Here is a 21,171-nt window from a genome sequence, read left to right as displayed (position 1 = left end):
TGATAGAAGATGGGTAGTAGAGATGGCGATGGATGGGGGCGAATCAGGATAGATGTGGCTTCACACCACGGTAGTTAACCCTTCGATGAAGGGAGGGCTTCACACCCAATTAGGCTTCGCAACTCAGAGAGTAAGAAAACGCGAAATTTTTATTAATCTTCAATGAATCAAAAGAACTACAAGGGGTGCCTATTTATAGGGAAAACCCTATACCCCAAAACTCGCGCCATGTGCGCAATCTACTACTTGGCGATGAAGTAAACTAAAATAAAAACCAATCAAAGAAATCTAAAGCGTTCACGATGTTCTAAATAACATAAATAAGCAAAATCTAAAATATAAAATCAATCCGACTAGTGGGTACGATCAAGAGATCCTATGATGGGCTTTTCTTGGCTATTGGGTCCACTCTCTTGAACCAAAACTCCGTCTTCTAACTAGGAAGCCCTCCCTGGACGTCGTCATCGATCCAGATCGACGGTAGGGCCCTCCTTCTGCCGTACGTGCGTAGGGGGGGCGGCGTGAGTGCGCGTGTACGCGTGATGTCCCCATCATAAGTCCTATATGCCTCGTACTCATTATTCAATCCTGCTAGGAATTTGTGTCTTGGCTTCATCCTCCCAATTCTTCACAATTTCAACACTGCGAGTGTCGAGGAGTTCACTGAGGTGCTGCAAATGATTCAATTCTTCCCAGCAACTCTTCAAGGCCCCAAAATACTCAGTAATAGAAAGGTTCTCTTGTGTGAGAGAATACAACTCTGTATTCAGTTGGAAGACGCGAGGCTTATTGGAGATTGTTCCATAAGTGTCATTGAGTGATTTCCATAAATCAGCAGCAGTCTCATAAAAGAAATATCCAGAAGCAATACTAGGTTCCATTGAATTGAGTGACCAGCCCATAATAATGGCAATGGAGGAATCCCATGTGTCTGCTGAGGATGAATGCCATTTTGTCGTGCTAGTAAGATACCCAAGATTTTCCTTGCCAACAATATACATCCAAACAACCCGAGACCAAAAAAGAAAGTTACTTCCATTAAATTTCGTAGAAATAATTGAAAGTGGTCCATCGAGGCCATGTCTGAGAGACTTGGAATCCATAAATACGAACGAAAAAGGAGAAAAAAGGAGAATGAATACAGAGAATAGCAATAAATGGAGATCAATCAACACAAAACGTAGGAATCTGCATTGTGCATTCGGTGTATGCGCTGGACCTCCAAACCCAAAAATGATGCAGCCGGTCACTCGCTTTGGCCAAAAATGCATCAACGTTGTTCGAATATCTACGAAACTGACACCTTTATGTAAGGTAGTCAAAAACAGCCCATATGCAATTGGTTTGGTGTATCAAAAATCACATATTTGAGAGAAAGATAAAATATGGTCCGATTGGGCATTTTTCTGGAAAATACTATAAAATCCATATTATAAAATAATAATAATAATAATAATAATAATAATAATAATAATAATCTTCTTCAAAAAAAATTCAGAAAAATAGTCATAAATCCTCTTACATGATTCAGCACCTAGGTAGTAGAGATTTTGGAGAAAATTGATCCATACAAATGGTAGATTGCTTACATCAGCCGTACGGACAATGACGTCAGCACGTGACTACCTCGATTTCTGTGTAGAACTTCCCATTTTTACCTAGATTTGATATCTTAACGAGGAGGATCTGATGTATATTGGTCTTGCACAAGTTGGATCAATCAAGTCTCTGATACCATGAAGATTGAAATAACCAAAGGGGAGGAACATGACAGAGAGGGTTTGGAGAAAGAGAGAGAACATGGGATTTCTCTATTATCTCATTCAATATATATGTACGATTTTCTCCTCTATTACATCATAACAGCTGACGCAGGACAATTAACCACTTGCTTTAAAATCTCGAACTGATAGAGAGTGGCGAATCAATCCCTTTATCTCATAGCCCAGGTCCCACATCCCATGGGTTAGGACCTCGACCGAACCCTCCTCATAGGCCCCACTTCACATGGGTTCCACTTCACACGAGTCACCCACCTCGAGTGTGTCCACGCATCCCACAGGCTACCCCACTCGAGCCCGATGTGAAAATGCCCCTGCATTAATTACCACTGGTGAGGAGTCTCGAATACGAGACCTCCACTCTGATACCACTTTGATGCAGGACAATTAACCACTTGCTTTAAAATCTCAAACTGATAGAGGGTGGCGAATCAATCCATTTATCTCATAGTCCAGGCCCCACATCCCATGGGTTAGGACCTCTGCCAGACCCTCCTCAGGCCCCACTTCACATGGGTTCTGCTTCACACGAGTCACCCACCCCGAGTATGTCTCCGCATCCCACAGGCTACCCCACTCGAGCCCAGTGTGAAAATGCCCCTACATTAACAGCCCACTTTATACAACATTTGCAAATAAGTCCATTAATATCATATTTACAAAAATGGCCATACTAACTTAATATTCCAATACAAACACACACACACAAACACTCTCTATAAGGTTGACCTCATGGGAGCTTCCGATGAGGTTGAGTTGTGTGGGCCCCACCATGATGTGTGTCAGATATCCTCACCGTGCATTTGGTGCGCCCCTCTAGGTTATGGGATTTCTCAAAAATCAGCTATACACAGAACTCAGGTGGTCATACCATTTAAAATTATGTGAAAACATGCTAAAACATCTAAAAGCACTTGGTGGGGCCCATTTGAGTTTTGGATACGGCTAAAACTTGGTGTGACACCCCTTACCAAGTGGTACAAGCACAACGTGTCACGCCCCAAATCCGATTTCCAACGCTCACTCGCCGCAAACAAAATCCGGTGCTGACAACTTCCGTGGTACCCCGATTTTGATTCCTAGCTTGCGCTAAGTTCCAAAAATGGAAGCCCACAAGGAGGATTTTCAGGGTAATTTTTTTTTTTTATACCAAATTTGATGCAGGACATTTAAAATTAAATATGATATGCAAGATTTCAGGCTTAGATCACACCAATTCAGAAACAATCACACAAATTCTACATCCCACATGAAAACCCAAACATTCGATTAAAGGAGAATCTATGCGGGTCCAAGCCGACATAAGCTAGGACTGGACCAATAAAATTATAAGCCAAACGATGTCAAAGGGAAATAAAATCAACTACTCATGCATAAAAATCAGTCCCTAATCCAAGGGATTCCCTAATTTCAATTCAAGGAACCCGAAGGTGATAAAAAAGGGCAAATCAATTAGGGATCATGTAATATACGGTTAGGATTCATGAAAAACGGCTATGAGAAGATAAAAGAGGATAAAAACCTGAGCCAAAAGATGATCCCACATGTGGACAGCAACAATAGCCCAGACGGACGTGCGTGTGATCCCGACCGCACGTGTGTGGGGCCCACTATTCAGAAAAAAGCCACCTTGGTCCTGGTCGGCCAGGGATGGACTCCAAAACCCCCAAATATCAGCTCGATCCGATGTACGGTTTGTGCGTGGTGCTCCGCCGAAGTTTCAGCTTACCTGCGGGCCGAAATCTGGAAACCTGCTATAATGAAGAAATCTGATGCAACAAAAGGACAAATTCGAAGTACGGATGGTGGGGGAAGATGGAAAAAAAAAATGATGGAAGATGGGGGTGAATTGGGATCGATATGGCTTCGCACCACGGTAGTTAGCCCTTCGAAAAGGAAGGGCTTCGTACCCACTTTTGAATTCTTCCACAACTCACGAAGAGAGCAGAAAAATAAAGCAGGAAATTTTTTATTAACTTCAATGAATGAAAAGAACTACAAGGGGTGCCTATTTATAGGGATAACCCTATACCCAAAAACTCGCACCATGTGCGACACCTATTACTTGGCGATGAAGTAAACTAAAATAAAAACCAAACAAGGAAATCTAAAGCGTTCACGATGTTCTAAATAATAACAATAAGCAAAACCTAAAATATAAAACCAATCCGACGAGTGGGCCACGATCATGAGATCCCATGGTGGGCTTTTCTTGACTATCGGGCCACTTTTCTGAACCAAAACTTGTCTTCTAGCTAGGAGGCCCTCCCTGGACGTCGTCATCGAGCCAGATCGATGGTGGGGTCCTCCTTCTGCGTACGTACGTGCGTAGGGGTGGTGGTGTGCGGGCGTGCGTGTGCACGATGTCCTCATCAACTCTCCCTGGTTGCGAAGATTTCGCCACTGGCGAAATAAAACTCCTGAACCGCTCTAGGATGTCTGGATCAAGTCTCTGAAGCTCCTCCTCAGTGAGCCACGCGCTGTCCGAAGTTGGGCGTGACTTCCATTTAACTAGGTATTTCTGAAACCCGCCATCCGACGTGGAAATTATCTCATGGTCCAAGATATCCTCTATTTCCTCTCTGGGTGTGTGAAGGCTAGGTATGGGAGGCAGAGGCTGGGATGAAAGGTCGGGAAGAGGCCATGGATCAAAGGGTAAGGTTGGGACATCAGGATGGGTGGGCGAAGGGCCGGACAAAGTATCAGTGGGTCCCTAAAAAGCAACTAGATCCTCCACATTTAATGTGGAACTAATTCCCACGGAAGGTGGAAGATCTACCTCATACGCATTGAGACCGTTTCGCTTTATAATTTTGAAGGGTCCAATGCTACACGCGTGTAACTTACGAACGGCCCTTGGAGGGTACCGCTCGGGCCTGATGCAAACCATCACAGAGTCCCCAATATTGAACTCTTTGAAACGTCTATGCAGGTCTGCAGAAAATTTGTAATGTTCATTACTAGTAGTAATCTTTCGCCTGATTTCTTGATGCAATGAATGTATGTGATGCGCAAAAGACTGCAGACTTTGATGGCCTATGGGACAGACATGGGGATAAGATCAATAGGCTTCCTAGACTTATAACCAGTAACGACTTCAAAAGGACTTAGACCTGTGGACCTATTGACAGAACTATTGTATGCAAACTCGGCTATGGGTAGTACGGCGTCCCATGTCCTGGTATGCTCCCCCACTAAACATCGAAGTAAACTCCCTAGGCTCCTATTAACCACCTCAGTCTGGCCATCGGTCTGAGGGTGGTAGGCAGAAGAAAACTGGAGCCTAGTATTCATCATGTGCCATAGTGTCTTCCAAAAGTAACTCATGAATCTCACATCAAGGTTAGACACTATGGTTTTTGGTAACCCATGCAGTTTGACAACCTCACTAAAGAATAGCTTGGCAACATGAGAGGCGTCGGAGGTCTTAGAACAAGGAATGAAGTGGGCCATTTTAGAGAAACGGTCCACGACAACGAATATGGAGTCATGCTTTCGAATAGTCTTGGGAAGTCCAAGCATGAAGTCCATACTGATGTCCTGCCAAGGGATGAATGGGACTGGCAAAGGTGTATATAATCCTGTATTCTGTTTCCTTTGCTTTGCCAGTTGACAAGTACGACATTGCCCTATAATTTTGGCCACGTCCCGCTTGAGGCTTGGCCAATGAAATCTATCCTCCACTAGGGCAATGGTCTTGTCACGACCGAAATGACCTGCAACCCCCCCTGAATGTAACTCCCAGACAAGAAAATCGCGAAGGGAGGTGCGTGGTATGCACAAGCGGTCACTCCTAAACAAATATCCGTCCAAAATCAAATACTCACTGTTAGCTCCTGACGGACTCTCTAATAAAGACATATACACAACTCCAAAATCTGGACACTCAGAATACTCTTCTTTGATGCGCTCAAGGCCCGTAACTTCAACGTTCATGGAGTTGAGTAATGCGACTCGACGACTCAACGCGTCGGCAGGCTTATTCTCTACACCGGCCTTGTGCTTAAGCACAAAAGTGTACTCTTGAAGGAATTGAACCCACTTAGCGTGCCTGGGGCTTAATTTCTTTTGAGAGTTCAAGTATCTTAAGGCCTCGTGATCTGAGAACAAGACGAATTCTTGCGGTAACAGGTAATGTCGCCAATGGCGTAGTGATTGCACTACCGCGTAGAATTCCTTGTCATAGGTGGAATATCTTTGCTTCGCCTCATTCAGTTTCTCACTAAAAAAGGCGACATGGTACCCTTCCTAGCTAAGTACTCCTCCTATGCCAACTCTTGACGCGTCACATGCGACTTCAAAAGCTTTCGAAAAATCTGGAAGTCGTGTGACTAGAGCTTCGGTCATCTTAACCTTTATCTCCTTGAAGGCCTTCGAGGCGGCCTTTGTCCATTGAAACTCTCCCTTTTTTATGCAGTCCGTGATGGGAGCCACAATGGAATTGAAGCCTCGAATGAACCGCCTATAAAAGGTGGCTAAGCCATGAAAGCTGCGCACCTCATGAATATTGCGGGGTTCAGGCCAATTAACGATGGCCTTGACCTTCTCGGGATCCGCCGATACGCCCTCAGCTGACACAATAAAACCTAAGAAGATCACACTACTAGACAAGAACGCGCACTTCTTTAGGTTGGCGTACAACTTCTCGGCCCTAAGGATCCCACAAACCTGCCTCAAATGGTTGAGGTGTTACTCCTTAGTCATGCTATAAATCAAGATATCATCAAAGTATACGACCAGGAACTTCCCCATGAAGGGTCTCAACACTTGGGTCATCACACGCATGAAAGTGCTTGGGGCATTAGTTAACCCAAAAGGCATAACTAGCCACTCATATAGCCCATCCTTCGTCTTGAAGGCCGTCTTCCACTCATCACCAGGGCGTATACGGATTTGGTGATACCCACTTTTGAGGTCGATTTTTGAGAAGATAGTAGCATTAGCCATCATATCTAGCATGTCATCAAGACGCGGTATGGGAAATCGATACTTGATTGTGATTTTGTTGATGGCCCTACTATCAACACACATCCTCCATGTGCCATCCTTCTTAGGTGTAAGAAGGGCGGGCACGGCACACGGACTCATGCTCTCTCGAATGAAACCCTTCTCTAGGAGTTCATCAATCTGCCTCTTCAACTCAGCATGCTCCTTCGGGTTCATTCTGTAATGTGGGAGGTTTGGTAGAGTTGCCCCAAGGATTAAATAAATGGCATGCTGTATATCCCTCATAGGGGGAAGCTCATTCGGTAAATCATCAGGAAAAACATCACAAAACTCGTGTACTACCTGAATGGCCTCAATGGGTAACTCTACGCTAGTCTCTGGTACACTCTCCCTAGCCACAAGGGCGTATATCATCGAGTCCGCCTCCGTCTCTCGCTCAAAGTCTTTGGCATTCAAAATATGGAGCGGTTTGGACTTGGACTTCGACTCCTTCACTTCTTTTGGGCCGCTCACACCACTCTGTGTGGTGAACTCTTTTCCAGTTGTATTCTTGGGTGGTAGAGGATTTAGCTTGACCTTCTTGCCCTCAAACCAGAATGTACACACATTTGAACGACCAAATATGGTAACATCCCTGTCATAGAGCCACGGCCTACCCAGAATGACATGGCCCACATCCATAGGAACAACATCACACCAAATTGTGTCTTTATAAGATCCGAACTGAATAGGGACAAGACAGCGGTGCGAGACTGGAATGGATGTTTCATCAACCCAGGAGACTCTATAGGGCTGAGGATGGGCTTCCAGCTTCAAGCCCAAACGACTCACAGTGCTAGTCGATGCCACGTTGGCACAACTACCACTATCCACGATCATCTTACAACTCTTTTCCCCACATTTTGCATAAGTGTAGAAGATCGTGTTGCGGCGCCAGTCATCAGTGTTCTTGGCTTGAGCTAGGGCGCAACGCACAATTGCGAGGGTCAAAGACTCTTGTGCTCCCTCTTCCTCATCACTAGGGGTTCCGACTGGCTCATATTCCTCCTCACTATCACTCTCTGGGGGCACTACTTCTACTTGCCCATCAATAAGGAGTACTTTGGTGCCCTCTCTCGTGCCGCACTGGTGAGCAAAGTGACCAAACCCCTGACACTTAAAACACCTAGTGGCCCCACTTCCACGTGAACTAGACCAGACAATCTCTTTACCCTTATCATCCTTAGGTCTGGGTTGAACATTAGGGGAAGGTTTGTTTTGGAATCCCGTATTAGGTCTAGCCCCAGAGGGGTTGGCCTTAGTACTGGATTCGCGAAAATCAAACTGCCTTCCCACAGATGCTTTAAGGTATTGCTCGACATCTAACACTACTTGGTACAACTGTTCGATAGTGTCTATGTCTTTAGCGAACAATTCTCTCCTAATGTCAGGACGGAGGCCCATTTTAAAACGAGCAAGGGTGAGTACGGGGTCCTCATCAACCTCACAGCCGGTCCAGTACTCTTCGAATTTCTCAATATAGTCAGCAACACTCATGGAACCCTGTTGAAGAGACTGCCACTCCTCAATCAACCGCATGCGATAAGAGAAAGGGAGGTACTTCTCTTTCAACGTTTCTTTCATTTCTCCCCAATGGACTATTGGAAGTTCCTTCGCTTTCTTTTTTTCGCTCAACCGTCGCCCAAAACCTCTTTGCTTGACCCACAAGCTTCATCTTGGCGAATCGGACTCGTCGAGCATCCTACATATCATACCACTCAAAATAGTGGTCCATATCCGCCAACCAATCTAAAAAAGCTTTAGGGTCCAAGTGGCCATCAAAAGTAGGAGCATCTACCCTAACTCCCTTGAGGAGTTGTGCATCTGGGTCATATTGATCATGATGTCCCTCACGGGGTGGGTGCACAGGTACGCGCCCATGACCAGCTCCTTGACCGCCTCCATTCCTTGGTCTAACCTCCTGACCAACTGCCTGAAATTTGGCATCCTCCCCAGTGGTGGGGTTTGCCCTGAAGGAGGCCTCTATTTCTTCGAAGCGTTTATCTATGTGTTGTTCCAAATGCTTATTCAAGGACTCAACTTGCTGGGCTAACTTGGCCACTGTTTCTTGTAGTTGTTCCATGTTTAGTGTGGGGTGCAAACCGAAGCCGCGACCCGTACGTGTGGGCATACACTGACTTGCTCAACCTAAGGACCTGCTATGACAACTATATGCGTCTAAAAACTAAATGACCCTACGAGACTCTATATAAAGGAGACTACACACTGTTACTAAAATTCAGCTATATATGATGGACTGAATGCATGAAGGACTCAAACAAACTAAACCCTAAATATGTGGTGAATTCCCCTATAAGAACCCTAGGCTCTGATACCAAATTTGATGCAGGACATGGAAAATTAAATATGATATGCAAGATTGCAGGCTTAGATCACACCAATTCAGAAACAATCACACAAATTCCACATCCCACATGAAAATCCAAACATTCAATTAAAGGGGAATCTATGCGGGTCCAAGCCGACACAGGCTAGGACTGGACCAATAAAATTATAAACCAAACAATGTCAAAGGGAAATAAAATCAACTACTCATGCATAAAAATCTGTCCCTAATCCAAGGGTTTCCCTAATTTCAATTCAAGGAACCCTAAGGTGATAAAAATGGTCAAATCAATTAGGGATCATATTATCTAGGGTTAGGATTCTTAAAAAACGGCTATGAGAGGATAAAAGAGGATAAAAACCTGAGCCAAAAGATGATCCCGCGTGTGGACATCAAAAATGGCCCAGACGGACGTGCGTGTGATCCCTATCGCACATGTGTGGGGCTCACTATTCAGAAAAAGGCCACCTTAACCCTGGCCGGCCAGGGATGGACTCCAAAACTCCCAAATCTCAGCTCGATCCGATGTACGGTTTGTGCGTGGTGCTCCACCGAAGTTTTAGCTCGCCGGCGGGCCGAAATCTGGAAACCTGCTGTAATGAGGAAATCTGATGCAACAAAAGGACAAATTCGAAGTACAGATGGTGGGGGAAGATGAAAAAAAAAAGATGACGGAAGATGGGGGTGAGTGGGGATCGATGTGGCTTCGCACCACGGTAGTTAGCCCTTCGAAAAGGGAGGGCTTCGCACCCACTTTTGAATTATTCCACAACTCACGAAGAGAGCAGAAAAATAAAGCAGAAATTTTTTTATTAACTTCAATGAATGAAAAGAACTACAAGGGGTGCCTATTTATAGGGAGATCCCTATACCCAAAACTCGCACCATATGCGACACCTATTACTTGGCGATGAAGTAAACTAAAATAAAAACAAAACAAGGAAATCTAAAGCGTACACGATGTTCTAAATAATAACAATAAGCAAAACCTAAAATATAAAACCAATCCAACGAGTGGGTCACAATCATGAGATCCCATGGTGGGCTTTTCTTGACTATCGGGCCACTTTTCTGAACCAAAACTTGACTTCTAGCTAGGAGGCCCTCCCTGGACGTCGTCATCGAGCCCGATCGATGGTGGGGCCCTCCTGCATACGTACGTGCGTAGGGGTGGTGGTGTGCGTGAGTGAGTGTGCACGATGTCCTCATCAACCGTACATGGCATCCATAAGCCAAAACATCATTACGTTCATCCACTATAAAAGGATTTGAGTGCAGTACTAGAAAGGGAAATACAATACATATATAAAAACTCCAGGTTAGGCATGTGCTCCAGCATCACTATTGTTGTTGTTTAGCATAACCTGCACGTGAACAACGTGTGTAAGCTTACCGCGAAGCTTAGAGGGTGTGTGTGTGTGTGCGTGCACAATAGATATGACAAGTAGATCAATATCAGAGTATGCGGAAATGATGAAGAGCTATGTTGCCAAGTCCGTGAATGCTAATCGTCATACCAAAGTTATACAAAGTTAAAAAAGCCCATCGAGCCAAATGTCATATACAGCAATGCAATATAAAAACACATGATGAATGAACGAATCGTAGTACGTAGTATTATGCTGATAGGGCCTTGCACCCAAGGCTACAACACATGTTAGTCCCATACCTAACATGTAATGTAATTTTAGGATGATAAACACCTAATCACGAATAGTCCCATACCTATTGCAGATCAAGCCCATGACTGTATAACACTAAATTATATTTATGCATATACAATCTCGAGTGTTACATGAATGTATTATTACCATATGTCACATGCCAATCCTGATGTCTAATCCACATCTCATAACAGTTCACAATTGGATCATCACTGGGGTCTAGTATACTACCAATACTGGTTGCCGCCCATCTCGCACGAGACCAAGCGAGTGCAAGAGACCTCACTGTCCGCCTCATCAATGATATACGAAAAGTCACCCGACTCATCGATGGCGAACCCATTTCACGAGTTGGTCAGACTCAACCTAGCATATAGCCCTCTTCACCCGGCCGGGTAAGGTCAAACCTCCTTCCAATCGACTCTGACACAGTGGAAGATGCGGCCTACCAGTATCTAGTCATCGTGCTCTCATAAATTCACTCGGTCTAGACATTGAAGCATCCTACTGGTACTACAAGGTCTAGGGACTTTCACCTAGGGACGCCTGTGACGCCATGTAACCTCAATAGATTTCGGTGTCCATACTCATATACGCCAGCCACATCCCGACTGCGGGACTACATCCCTGGTATCGCTACGGAGTATATGCAATGTGACATACATAATAATGAGTCGGGCATGAATCACACCATTCAAGTCATATGATGATCATGCGGGCAACCTTGTCTTGTACAAGTCCCCCAAGTATATCAAAACAAAAGGCGTATGATATGATCAATCAAAATCCATAACAAGCATACCGATGATGCATGTGGGCATATGAATGAGCATGGTATGCCTTATAATGAGCATATTATTAGTGTCGACCTTATCAGGGCCAAGTATAATAACATGTTACCAATCTTGGTACACACACATTCTCATTCGTGTATACAATGTAGGTTCCACAATATATGTGATAATCAACATTAAATTGCTTAAGATGAAGCGTGTGGACCTGAATGGCGGTCCTAGTAGAAATTTAAATATCCATGTGGCATGGCTCACATAAGACTTGCATCGGCCCCGTACTTGGGCCTGTGCGCATAAAATGAGCTAGTAGTACAGATGTATGGTTTAGATAAAAACATATACTTCATGGTGGACTCCGGTGACTAGTGGCCATGTTTTGAATCAAGCTAACATTTATGATTTTCCTTTATACAAGTCTCTCTGACCTTATCAACACATTTGGTTGCAAAGAAAATTACACGGTGGCCCCAGGAAGCTTCCAACTGTGGACAATCATTCACTATTGTTTCTTAGGTCCACTGGAGCCTTAGATCTGCCATGGATTTGAGGTTTGGTCATGTCCGAACTTGGGTGACCTTGTCACGAGGTTGGATGACAATCAATCATCATGGTAGAGCCCTTGGAAAGTTCCAACGGTGGACATCATTGTCCCCACAGTTTCCTATGGTGTGGTCCACCAGAGATCTGCTTCTATTCCACCGGTCTTAAAATAGAAGGGCAAAAGGGATTGACAGTGTGGATATTATACATGTTAGGTGGGTTCCACAATTAACTAGTGTAGATAAAAACATGTACACCAGTTGAAACGAGCTAATATATGTGATTTCCCTTCATATCGGTCGGTGTCGGCTGCAGAACAGGTTAGATGTCAAACAACACTACAGGTACTAAGAATTTTTCAACATAGCCATTTAATTGCCATTGATTTAAAGGTGGGCTCATAGGAGTACAAGAAGGACCAAGTTGATATATGCGCATTCCTTTCATCCATACAAGTCACGTGTCACTTCAAACGTGTGGGTTGGGCAAAGTAATCAACGTGGCCTTAAGAAGACTTCAACGGTGGACATCTCTGTCCTAACTATTTTGGGTGGTGTGATCCTCCTGAGATTAGGATCTGCTTCATCTTTGGGCTCATGACCTAAAATGATCTCGCAAAATAGGTGGATGGTGTAGATACACCATATGCAGCAAGGTGGGTCCCACGAGTGGGGCCACTCCAGAGCCTAAAGGGGGCTTCCACCCTCTACTCATGTTGCTGGACGGCAGTGTCTACTGGACGTTGTTGTTCCAGCGGCCTTCCCTTTTTTTGTATTTTATTCATTTCTTTTTTTCTTTTTCTTTTTTGATGTGTGGGGTCCACGCATGGATGATCCAGTCCGTCCATGAGATTGGCCAATACATGACTGGCCCAAAGAGCCCTATTTCGGATAGATTTGGCAGCATATATACATCGCATTGGACCTTTGAAGGTTTCAACATTGGACGTTCAATCCTACTCTCCTATAATATGGCCCACATGAGGTCTGGATATGTCTCAAAAAAATTTGTCTAGCCATAAAATGATATGACAAATTGGATGGACGGTGCAGATGCAATATACGCATAAAGGTAGGTCCCATGAGTAGGACCCTTTTCCAATGCCCAAATGGGTTTCCGCCCACTACTGAGGACGATAGTGTCCTCTAAACAATTTCCCAGTGTTTCTTTCTTTTCTTTTCTTTTTTATATTTTCGAACTAAGTGGGGCTCGATTTGGATGATTCAATCCATTCATTGTGTTGGCTAGCCCAAGGCGAACCCAAAGAGACCTATGAGCAATTAATTTTGGTGAAAATTAAAGCTTAGAATGACCCTGAAGGGTTTCAATGGTGGAAAATGTTATTTTCAGTGGTGTGGCCCACATGAGATTAGGATATGCTTCATTTTCAGGCCAGTGGCCTAAAATAATATGGTAAAACAGGTGAACATATTGAATTTAACACAAACCTCTAGGTCGGTCCCATAGGTGGGCCACCTGTTGTTTCTGAACTTAACATTAAATACAGGTTGGGTGGTAATAAATGCTAAGTTCAATGGTGATATTTCAACCCCACAATTTTCTGTAGTGTGGCCCACCTGTAATCTGGATTTATCTCATCTTTAGACCCCCATCCTAAATAATGTGACAAAAAGGATGGACAGCATGGATTAATCACATGCTTCAAGGTGGATCTACAAGTGAAAAACTTCACTCACCTTGTGGACGTAGACAACCTCTCTGCATGCAGTGTCTTTGACACTGACTACCTATTTTATTTTTATTTTGTAAATACATAAGTGGGGTCCACGTGAGTGATCTACTCCGTCCATGAGGTTGCCCAGCTCATGGTGGGCCTACTAGGATTTGCATATCCATCAAAGCCCAAGAAAAGAGAAATGGAGAGAGCAAAGCAAACATGGAATTTCAGCCATCAAATGAGCTTCCGCCACTATGAGACCCATATATACGAATCATATGCATATCAAGGTAGACCACACGTTGGCCACACTAGAGAGCGTGGCCAGGTGGGTCCCACCTTCAAGCAAAATGAAAAAATGACATGAATAGCAACATATACGTCAAGATGGAGTCCTTTTAACGGGCCCGACATCAAGAAAATGGGTAAACGACCCGCATACTCACTTCAACGGTTGATTTGGAGACACGGTGCATACGGACGGTTGAGATCGCCTCTCCTTCTCCCTAACCTCCTCTAATCTCTCATTCAACTCTTATCTTTTCTTTCTCTGTATTCTTTCATGCATGAGTGACGGTGAGATGGACGAGAGAGGGTTATATAGGCAAGGACGACATGGCTGTCGTTGAAAAGAGAAGCGAGAAGACGTGGAAAAGGCATGGCTCGGTATGGGTTGAGGTGTAAACGCGTTTGATTTTTTCATCTGAAAGCGATGTTTTACTATTCCAGATATTTTATACTAAGTGGACCCCACGTCACTTGTATGCACATACGATGCATGCTATGCGTTAATTCTGATGGGGCGCACATCTTTCGATTTGGCCGTCAAAATGGAGCGTGTCGCGTGGTGTTGGAATCACCACGTGGTCGTTTGGGTATAGGTCTCGGATCGTGAAGGTACTAAAACAAAGCGTCTGATCGAAACTTGTTGATCCGGTCCATTCTGAGGTAGGCCAACACTATAAGTTAAGCATACAGAAGGTTAATCAAGGTGTATGGGTCTTACACAACGGATGGGTTGGATGTCTGAACCACATTTCCATGGACCCTACAAAACAATCATGAAGGTTTCAATTGGTGGATAACCACTCTCAACTGTTGTCTGTTGTGTGGCCCACCTAAGTCATTGATTGACCCGATTTTTAGGCCCATCACCCACCATGGAATGGTGCATATAATTGGAGTGGATGTCCAACACACATCATGGTGGGACTCACAGAGCTTGAACTCATAGTACCATATATATATATATATATATATATATATAGAGAGAGAGAGAGAGAGAGAGAGAGAGAGAGAGAGAGATGCTCACTTGCGCACCTTCTTGCATGAGCAGCACACATGTCATGGGCACAAAATCTGAATGGTCCATGTGATGCAACACCCCTTGAAACCAACTTTCGGCCTGATAAAAAACTCAGGTGGGCCATAGCAAAGATAGAGGCAAATCAAGGGAGGAAATTATTTCTATTTGCCATGGCCGTTCAAATTTTTATGCCCAAGACACTCGTGCAAAGGTGCATAGGTGCTCAGTTGCGGACCAATTCTGAGGAAACTATTCTATCCTATTCTATTATATTCTATATATATATATATATATATATATATATATATATATATATATATCAGTGTTTTAAATAGCAAATAGCGTATAGCATAGCATTCGCCTCTCTAAAGCGTGAGGCACAAGTTACGGTACACGCTACTTCTAAATTTTTAATCAAGGTTGCGCTTAGTTACACCAATTTCATGATATTCTGCACCAAATTAGACTGATCAGTATTTAATAATGAAATTTAACAAAAATTCATGATATTTGGAGAAATCAAATGCAACCTAAAGTAATAAGAAAGTTCAATGATTAAGTGTAAAGGTAAAGAGAGCAACGAAACTAATTTAATATTGTTACTTATATTATTTTATTAAAGGCATTGGAAAGATTAATTAATTTTTATTGAAAATAGAAAAATGTAACAAATCATTGAAAACATGAATTGATTTTAATGTAGTGAAAATTAACTTGTAATGTGAGCTACGTAGCATGTAGTGTGCGTTAACAAATCATGGAGCATAGGCTACACACAACTTAAGCTATTTTCATGAGCTACATAGCATTAAGGCTAAGCTACACTACATAGCTTACACTACACGCTACATAGTGTAGCTATTTAAAACATTGATATAATATATATATGTGTGTGTGTGTGTGTATGTATAAAGCATAACATGACTCAAAATAACTTCTAATAGAGTTGGGTAAAATATATAAAAGCTCAGTAGTCTATGAGAATTGACAACATTACCCAAATCTAAGAGTTAACAGATTTATTTTAATAATTTAACTCTTGCGCAGTTGCCTTGAAATTTAGCAAAAGGTGTAGCAGTTCTCAAGTATATGACCGATGAGGCTCTACAGTATTATCTCATGATGGTCTTGACTTTTCCCTTTCCGCTTTGATTCTTAACATATTCGGAATCAGCATGTTATATGGAGGCCACCAAGTTATGTCGCATGTGAGTCCATGCATATCATTCATAGTTATCCAGTCAATACAACACATAACAATAAAGCATTACTTTCTTAGAATCAAGGATGCCTTTATAGTAAGAAGGTAATAGTTATTGTCATCTTTCGACTCCATGGCCATTATACCCATGAAATACATGAATAATAAACAAGGAAGTGCATCAGATCAGGAATAAACTATTAACCTTTACCTTGTGGATTAAAATTGGCCACCATTGGTAAAGAACAACATGAGAATGAAAGTACAAAATGAGGAACAACATATACAGTAAATGCCATGGCTTTTTAATTTACCAAAGTCAATAAGAAGATTGCTACCTCAAAACTTCGCAATATGTCGGTGAACTCTGATATATGAAGATCTACTTCCGTAGAACTAGAGTCACTTTTAATCCCTATTATTTCGGCTGGAAGAAGGTAACTATAGTTTCGGACTGTACATTCCCTTCTTGCATCAAAGCTCCTGAAAAGAAAGGAAAAGAGTAGCTGAGTGCCATGAAAAGAACTTGGTATTCTCTCCGTGAATTCACAAGAGTTAACAGTTTAAACAAAATAGTATAGCAAATCATAATTAATTTTTTATGCCAGTCCATGAACGGATCTTACCTTTGGGAAGGTAAAATGCTGAATACTTTTACATTGCTAGGAAGATTGGCATTGACATAATTTGCAAGAGAAATGCCACTAGGATCCTCTTTCCATGCATTTTCAGGGATCTCCATCTTTAAGGATATCATGGTCGCCAATGAATGAACCTAGCAATTTTGAGCAAATGAAATCACTAAAAACTGTTAAGATAAGTACCTTCTAAAGTTCACTTATCAACAGATAGTTCAAGAAAGGGAATCTATGAACGCAAGCGATGGATGCGTGTACGAAGACATGCACGCGCACACTGCTTTTGCCCTAAATAAACAAATTTTATGGGTAAGAGATAATTAAGAAAAAGGGAAAGCATTCCATATAGTTAGAGAAGGGCGGAAGGCTCCACGGTCATACCTAGAAGCACTTGGGGGGTGGGGATGTTTATCACAGATCTTAACCTGAAAATGCTACGGAAGGATTATAGAAGGGAAGAGAAGCAAAAATAAAGATTATGTCCTTGATAATGTAAGACCAATGCATGAACCAAATATCATGTGAGATCAAGTAGCAAAATTAAGGTAATTAACGAAAAAAAAAAAAACCTTGTCATTATCATCACAAATACCATGAAAACCAAAAGAATATCATGCATAATCCTAGCCTAGCTTACCAAACATCGTCACATAAGATCATTAAATAAAGGAAACTAGGATCTAATGGATGTAGGGACATCCAATTAGCATAGGAAAAGCCTATCTCCAAGTAGAAAACCTAATACATCTTAGGGTGAAACTAGGGTTTTAGGAAATTGGGGAAATCTAGGAATTAGGGCTTATGGGATCAAATTGGGTGAAGGGATTAAAGGGTTTATAGGTTAGGATGTAGGAATTAGGGTTTTGGATAGACGGGGTTTAAGGATTTTGGGTGAATTGAAGAATGGGAAAGTTAGGGTTTGGTGATTTGGGAAAGTAGGAAAGTTAAGGATTTCTAAGTTTAGGGTTAGGGTTTTGGTAACGAGAGGAGGGTTTTGGTTTAAAGGTGAAAAGAAATCAAGAGAGGACGAGGTGTGGTCGTACAGCCAACCCAAGGGGTTCACACATGTGATCGTACGGTCACATGTGTGGCTAGGTTGGATGGGTTTAGGTCTTTTAGGGTTTGGATTGTTGATGGATAGGGAAAGTTAGATTTAGGAGAAGATGAAGATTTGGTATGAGAGACTCAAAGAACTTAGAAGAAAGTACATTGATTGAGAGTAGAGGGATGAAGATGTGAGGATAGATGGAGACCTCGCACCTCCGTTGATGAATATTAGCTTCACACCAATCTCCCTTCCAAATCACATGGAAGTATCTTCAAATCTCATGAAATTTGATATAGGACCGATGAATGAACCAAATATTATGTAAGATCAAGTAGCAAAATTGAAGTAATTAACAAAAAAAAAAAAAAAACATAAATCTTGCCGTTATCATCACAAATATTAAGAAACTCAAAAGAATATCATGCATAATCCTAGCCTAGGTTACCGAACATCGTTATGCAAGATCGTTAAATAAAGGAAATTAGGATCTAATGGATATAGGGACATCCAATTAGCATAGGGAAAAAGTATACTTCAAAGTAGGTGATCTAATAGTACCTAGGGTAAAATTAGGGTTAGGGAATTGGGAAAATCTAGGAATCAGGGTTTATGGGATCGAATTGGATGAATGGATAAGAGGGCTTAGGTGTTAGGAGATGGGAATTAGGGTTTTGGATAGAAGGGATGTAAGGATTTTGGGTTGATTGAAGAATGGGAGAAGTTAGGGTTTGGGTAATTTGGGAAAATAGAAAAGTTAGGGATTTCTAGGTTTAGGGTTAGGGTTTTGATAAAGAGAGAAAAGGGTTTTGGTTTAAAGGTGAATACAAATCCAAAGAGGACAAGGTGTGGCCCTACAGCCAAATTAATGCAAGGGCATTTTCACACTGGGCTCGAGTGGGGTGGCCTATGGGATGTAGGGGCACACTCGGGGTGGGTAGCCCGTGAGAGGCGGGTGGCTCATGTGAGGTGAACCCCATCCGTGTGAGGCGAGTGGCTCGTGTAAGGAGAAACCCATGTAATGTGGGGCCCATGAGGGGTTTTTCAGCCGAGAACCTAACTCATGAGATATGGAGCCTGGGTTATGAGATAAAGGGATAAATTCGAAATGCTTTATCAGTTCGAGCTATTAGAGCAAGTGGTTAATTGTCCTGCATCAAAGTGGTATCAGAGCGGAAGGTCTCATGTATGAGACTCCTCACCAAGGGTGATTAATGCAGGGGCATTTGCACACCGGGCTCGAGTGGGGAGGCCTGTGGGATGTAGGGGCACACTCGAGGTGGGCGGCCCATGAGAGGCAGGCCGTATCCGTATGAGGCGGGTGGCTCATGTGAGGCGGAACCCATGTGATGTGCGGCCCACGATGGGGGTTCGGCTGAGAACCTAACCCATGAGATGTGGGGCCTGGGCTATGAGATAAAGGGATTAATTCGCCATGCTTTATCAGTTCGAACTTTTAGAGCAAGTGGTTAATTGTCATGCATCATTGATCTCAAAGTCCACCAGCCAAAGCTAGTGGTCACACAACCCCTCTTTTCTACCCATAGAACTAAGGACAAAACTACATTTTTTAAGGGCAAAAGTTCATTAAAAGGGCAAAAAGGAGAAAATGCAAAGTGGATTATAATAAATCATCTTATTATACGAAGACATTAAGGCCCCCCAAGAAGCCCTTGGCAACTCAAATGGACTGATTGCAAATTCCATGAGGGTACTAGCCCACTCAATAACAATCTGTTTAGCCTTCAAAATATGCATGGAAAATTTATCTCATAATCTCCTACAATAACACTGAAGCCATATAGCCCAAGCTGACTGATTGTAAATTCCTTGAGGGTACTAGCCCACTCAATAACAATCCGTTTAGCCTTCAAAATATGCATGGAAGATTTATCTCATAATCTCCTACAATAACGCTGAAGCCATATAGCCCAAGCTGCCAATAAGATGAATTGACAAAGGAGTCCTTACGCCCCCCTTCCAACCGCCTTGCCAAGCATGAAAAAGATCCCCAGTTGAGCACAAGATTTACCCAATCGACACCAAATAGCTTGAAGAATTTCCACCAGATTTCCAGAGCGAAGGAACCATGCAAAAATAAGTGATCCACCATTTTATTATCTTCAAGGCATAAGATGCAACCATTTGGAATAACCATCTTCATGTCCCTTGAGTGATCCATGACCACTTTGTTCCTACCATCAATCCACGTGTGGGGGCAAGTACTTCCCAATAAGATGGATAGGTCCAAAGTCCTAGGAGAAGGACAAGAAGCTATTGCTGAATAGAAGGATTTAATCATAAAGCTCCCCAAACAATCAAGGCGCCACACCCGCTTAGCTAGGCCCACCGCCCACCTAAGAGATACCATCTTGTTCGTGCAACCTCCCAATGACAAAAAACGGTTATTACATGCATGCTAGTCATTATGTAGACCTTCAAAAATAAAAGAAACCCTAGACTAAAAGGAAACTCACAACATAACATTGTGTATGGGCTGATTTACACTCAACCCATGTGGATGGGCATTTGGTCCATTTCATAACTAAAAGGGACACTAATGTCAAAATCCATTAACCATGTATCAGTGTATCACACGATTCCTCCTCGTGCCATCATCTGCAACCCACTTTAGACCTACTTCAATGCACAAATTGGAAGTTGGGGCATATCGCATCAACTCCCTCGCCTTGGAAGAACCGAACTCTATCAAGTTGATTGTACAACTCACGGAGCTCTTATTGTGTTACAAATCTTCAACAGTGAGCCATGCAAAATCAGATCTCGTTAGATCTTTCAATTCTACAAGGAATTTTTGAATATCCTTCTCAGCATGTGGAAACCATGCAATCACTGCACATGTTCGATCACCTCATCAAATTGTCGTGCTAGCATGGTCTTCTGCGTTCTCAATTTAAGAACGTCAGAGTTCGGGTTTAGATCTTCCATGCTAGAGATAGGGTTGATCTTTAGATCGGGTGGAAGCTCGATAACATGTGTTTCTTCCAAGTTGCTTCAGGACATAATAGGGACCTAAGTTTCTTAAGTGGAGCTGTTGTAGGGGGTCCTTACTCTTGCTCCAGTGGTAGAGTCTAAGGAGTTTCAACACCTGGTCAAGGGTTCAAGTACCGATAGGTGGTGAAATTCCACTACGGTGTGAGTGTGTGGGGGTATGTGTGCATGTGTTATAA

The 21,171-nt window shown here is 42.8% G+C and overlaps 1 protein-coding gene across 1 annotated transcript in view; it reads right to left on the bottom strand.

Annotated features, from left to right (window-relative positions):
- LOC131223524 (putative tRNA pseudouridine synthase) overlaps positions 1-21,171 on the bottom strand; it is a 62,555-nt gene that overhangs the window by 18,162 nt on the left and 23,222 nt on the right. Inside the window, exons 4-5 of the mRNA XM_058218963.1 lie at positions 16,924-17,072; positions 16,636-16,780 (exon numbers count right to left, since the gene is read on the bottom strand). Of these exons, the coding sequence (XP_058074946.1) occupies positions 16,636-16,780; positions 16,924-17,072 (294 nt within the window). The remainder of the gene's footprint in view (positions 1-16,635; positions 16,781-16,923; positions 17,073-21,171) is intronic.

The sequence above is a fragment of the Magnolia sinica genome, chromosome 13 (genome assembly GCF_029962835.1).
Source record: "Magnolia sinica isolate HGM2019 chromosome 13, MsV1, whole genome shotgun sequence".
Classification (NCBI taxonomy): Eukaryota; Viridiplantae; Streptophyta; class Magnoliopsida; order Magnoliales; family Magnoliaceae; genus Magnolia; species Magnolia sinica.
The sequence above is the reverse complement of the archived record's forward strand: the minus strand, read 5'-3'. Positions and strand labels throughout refer to the sequence as shown.